At 69.8% G+C, this 4185-nt stretch overlaps 1 protein-coding gene across 1 annotated transcript; it reads right to left on the minus strand.

Annotated features, from left to right (window-relative positions):
• Nucleotides 1-402: 402 nt before the first annotated feature.
• Nucleotides 403-2630, minus strand: COQ10A (coenzyme Q10A; the record flags this gene model as incomplete). Its single annotated transcript, XM_026083152.1, has 4 exons — nucleotides 403-1754; nucleotides 1920-2021; nucleotides 2108-2300; nucleotides 2455-2630. Coding segments are annotated over 4 exons (639 nt in total), but the record flags the coding sequence as incomplete, so codon positions are not given.
• Between the last annotated feature and the right edge of the window lie 1555 nt (nucleotides 2631-4185).

Below are 4185 nucleotides of genomic sequence, written 5' to 3' on the forward strand. Positions count from 1 at the left end.
CCGGATGCTGGCCCCAGCCTGTTGCAGGTGTCGGGCGGTTCTGTACAAACAACGACAAAATGCAAAATAAATGTTTTTATTAACAAACCCAGCTCCTGCCTGCCTCCCTCCGCTGGGCGCAGGGTCCCGCGGAGGGCAGCACCCAGACCCCCGGGCCCCGCTCTGCTCCCGTGACGGAGCAGCCGAGTGCGGTTCGCGTGTCAGAGGGACACGTGCCCCCCTCCCCCCCCCCCGGCCCCACTTTGCCTCCGCTGGGGCCAGCGAAGGGCTGGTGGTGTCAGTACACAGGTACCAGGCTGGGGGCCTGATTTGGGGGTCTGGGCTCAGTGCACAGCCCTACTCCTCCCCCCCCCCCCAACTATTCCCCCCCCCAGCTGCCAAATGAGGACCAGGAGGCTGCGCTCGCCCTTGGAAAATGCTCTTTATTGGCCTATAAACGTCCTTCCTTGGGCAGCAAGGCCTAGATGCCCCCGGTGATGGGGGCAAAACTGGGTGGGCTGAGTGGGGGGAGCTGCGAGCTCAAGGAGCCCCCTCCCCTCTTCTGGGGGGGTTTCTTAGCCTGGTGCAGCTGGAGACCCCCATCCCCCCCCGCAGAAGGTAAGGAAAGACACGCTGGAGGGATGCGTGACACAGAGGGATGATGGGGCTGGGGGGCCGGGGCCTGTGGGGAGGGCTCGGGGTGCAGGCGGTGCCCGGGGTGCTGCCGGGGCCGGTCCCGAGCCCTGCGGTGCCGGCGCTGCCCCGGGAGCAGCCCCAGCCGCCTCGGCCTGCGGCGGGGGCTGGGGGTGGTGGGGGACGGGGCAGAGCAACCCTCCCCGTCCCCCGCTGTGCGTGTGACTTGTGCAAACTGTGCAACGGCGGGTCCGGCGGCAGGGCAGGCGCCACCGCGGGGCGCAGGGGGGCCAGGGCCCGGCCGCTGCGTCCCTGCCGCGAGGGTCCCCGCTCGGGGAGGCCGCGCTGGGAGCCCGGCCGCGGGCAGGGGCTGGGGGCCAGGCAGCAGCTCTGCTCCAGCCTCTCTCCTCTCTCTGCATGCTTCTCCTTCCTTTTTGTTCCTAAAAGGGCCCGGGGGGCAGCCGGGGCCCCACTCGCCCTGGGCGCTCACCTCCCCTTCGCTGCCTCGCTCTCTCTCGCGCGCGCGCACGTGTTCCCCTGGCAGGATCCAGCTCCTGCCTCCCGCCGGGCTCCCCTGCCATCGAGCACCCACCTCCTCCTGCTCTCCCGGAGCCAGGCGGGCAGCACCCAGGCACGGCCGACCCAGGAGCTTCCCCTGCCGCTGCAGCAGAGGAGAGCAGTTAAAGGAACAAGCTGGGGGGGAAAAAAGAGCTCCCAAGAAATAAAATAAAACTTAAAAACAAGATCAGCTACACAATCAGGGAGCCCAGTGCTGGGCCGCAGCTCCTGCGGCGGGAGATGGGGCTGGGGGCCCGCAGCAGCCCCCGCGCTCACGGGAGCACCACCTCTTGCTCCTGGGGCCAGGAGGGAAGTTGAGGCAACGGCAGCAGAGACGCACTCAAATAAATATTCAAGAGGGTGGGCAGGGCGGGCGGTCGCCGGCCCTGGCACAGTCCGCGGTGGCCCGGCTGCCCTCACGTCTGATGGATCTCGTGGAACATGAGCTCCCGGGGGATGCGGGTCTCGGGGCCGAAGTTCTTGGCCGCCCGGCGCTCAAAGGCTGCCACCATCTGCTTGACCACCTCATCGAAGAAGACGGTGGCCAGCTGGGAGTGCAGCAGGGAGCGGAACTCGAAGGAGATCTGGGGAGGAGAGCGGGCAGCGTGAGCCCCCCCGCCGAGGACCCAGGCGTCCGGGCGCACCCCGCGGRGGATGGCAGCCAGGTTTCCGCAGCAGGTACCACCTCCCCCACCCCCGGGGGCTTCGCACCGCGCGTGCCCCCATCTCCGAGCAGGGCCCGGCGTTACCGAGAAATCCACGGTGCTGGTGCGGGGGTATCCGGGGATGCCGGGGCTGAAGCGCCAGCTCGTCTCCAGGTGGTTGAAGAGGCGTCCGTCGGTGCAGACGGCCTGCGGAGGGGAGCAGCCCGTCAGGGAGGCCCTGTGGAGCCTGGCGGGACCAGGACGGCCGCCCGCGCCGCCGCCGCCGCGCTCACCTTGACGAGGTGGGGCTGCACGAGGGTGACGATGGAGGTGTAGCGCTCCAGCACGGGCGGGAAGCCCACYTCCAGCTGGGCCTTGACGTGGCCCGTCCGCTTAGAGACCACCACCGACTTCTTGCACCAGGGCACAAAGTTCTTGTAGTCCTCCACGTTGGAGACCACGTCGTACATTTCCTGCATGGAGTACCTGCGGGGCCGGGCGCCCGTCAGCGGGGCCGCGGCCGCCCGGTGCTGTGCCACGGCCGCCCGCGCCCCATGCGGCAAGAGGGGAAGGTCTCGACTGCAGGGTTACAGAGGGGGAAAGCGAGGCCTCTGGCTGCCGGGCAGCCGTGGCCACGTACCCGATGATGCGCCGCTCCGAGTACTCCTTCCTCTTGTTGGTGAAGGGCCCCGTGAGGTTGAGGAAGGTCCGGCTGGGCTGGGCCCGGGGCTCCCACRCGGTGCCGCTCACGGGCCGAGGTGTTCGGCTGAGCCGGATGCCGCACAGCACCGCATACCTGGGCGGGAGAAACGGGCGTTAGCGGAGACCGCGCAGGGAAATGGGCCAGGACAGCGACGCGCCTCTCCGGCCTCGCCGCCTCTCGGGACGCCTGCAGGTGAGCCGGGCGCCCCGCCGGGTYCAGCGCTGCCCCCCGCGTCGTGTCACGTCATGCGGGCGGCCGTCAGCGGCCACGCACAGCGCTGGTGCTGCTGCCAACACCGCCGTTGCATAAGACGGGGAAAGCAGGGGAAACCCGACCTGAGGAACATCTAATCCAGACCGGCAGAGCCCGGGGACAACTGCCCGTTAACCCCTGCTGCCGCTTGCGAGCTCTTCCCCTCCCCTGCACCAGGGCGGACGGAGGCAGCACGGGTCAGACGGTGCCTTTGCTGCCCCRGGGCAAGAGGCTGGAGGGGAGGGAAGCGCCGCATCTCCCCAGGGAGATGCCCGTCGCCCAGCTCCAAAGGCGGCACGTCCCAGCAGCTCGTCACCCAGGCCTGGAGCTGCCGGACAGCCGCAGGGTCCCCGCGCGGTAATGCCATCCGCTGCTTTGGCGGCGGGAGCATCCAGGTAGGGCCGGCRCCGCTCGCCCTCGGCACGCCAGCTGCCCTGTGCCCGGGAAACCCAGGCACAGACAGGCCAGAAAGAGGAAACCGCATCCAGCGGGGAGCCCTGATGTGTCCCAGGACCAACCCCGGGGCGCAGCACCCACGCGGCCCGACCAGCTCAAACTCCACAACAGCCATAACTGGCCGCGCTCTGGTGCCCGCTGGGACAGCGCGGGTATTTTTAGATGCGCCTGCGAACGGGCCACACCAGCTCTGCCCCCAGGGAGAAGGTCCCGCTTCTCCCAGGAGTTCCTGGACATTCCTGCTTCAAGGAGAGTCACCCAGGGAGCCTGGCAGCCCCGAGRCGCCCAGAACAGCCAGCGACCTGGGGGCCGGTTCAGAGCCTGCCGCGGCTTTGGGCCAGGCGAGCCCAGGTTGCGGGGGGCCCCGGCCCTTGGCTGAGCAGCCCCCGCGGGGCTCGGCCTCCGAGGAAAGCCGGCACCGCCACGCAGAGCCTCCCCTCGGCCGCGGCCCGTCCCGCTCGCCGCCAAAGCGGGGACCCCCGGCATCGCTCCGCCGGGCAGCGCGAGGCGCTGCACGTGCACCCGCAACGGGGTCGCAGCAGCGCCGGCTCCTAGCTCAACCCCTCAGCGAGACGCTGCCCCTGTTCCCATGCCACAGATCCGGCCTTTGGCTCCGGTCTGGCAAAAAAAACATCGGGAGTGCGCTGGGAGCGGGAGCTGCTCCCTGCTCCCGGCCCGGCCCCGAGGTCAGCGCTGGGGCGGGGGGAAAACAGAGCGAGGTGGCGCGAGTTCTCCTGAACTCGCCGTTCGCCTCCTTTCCAAAGTCTAAGCAGAGCGTGACATCTACGCGCGACCGCCAGGCGCAGGCGACGTCACCTCTTCCCTGCCCTCGGCCCTGCTCCCCGGGCGCAGCCCGGCTCCGAGCTCCCGAAGGGAAGCCCAAGCTGCAGGATCTGCCGGTGCCCGGCGGGACGCGCCCCGTCCTCTCCGTCCTCCCCGCGGCCCTGGCGGGACGGCGGC

This window comes from Apteryx rowi, unplaced genomic scaffold (assembly GCF_003343035.1).
Source record: "Apteryx rowi isolate R43461 unplaced genomic scaffold, aptRow1 scaffold_1177, whole genome shotgun sequence".
Lineage (NCBI taxonomy): Eukaryota > Metazoa > Chordata > Aves > Apterygiformes > Apterygidae > Apteryx > Apteryx rowi.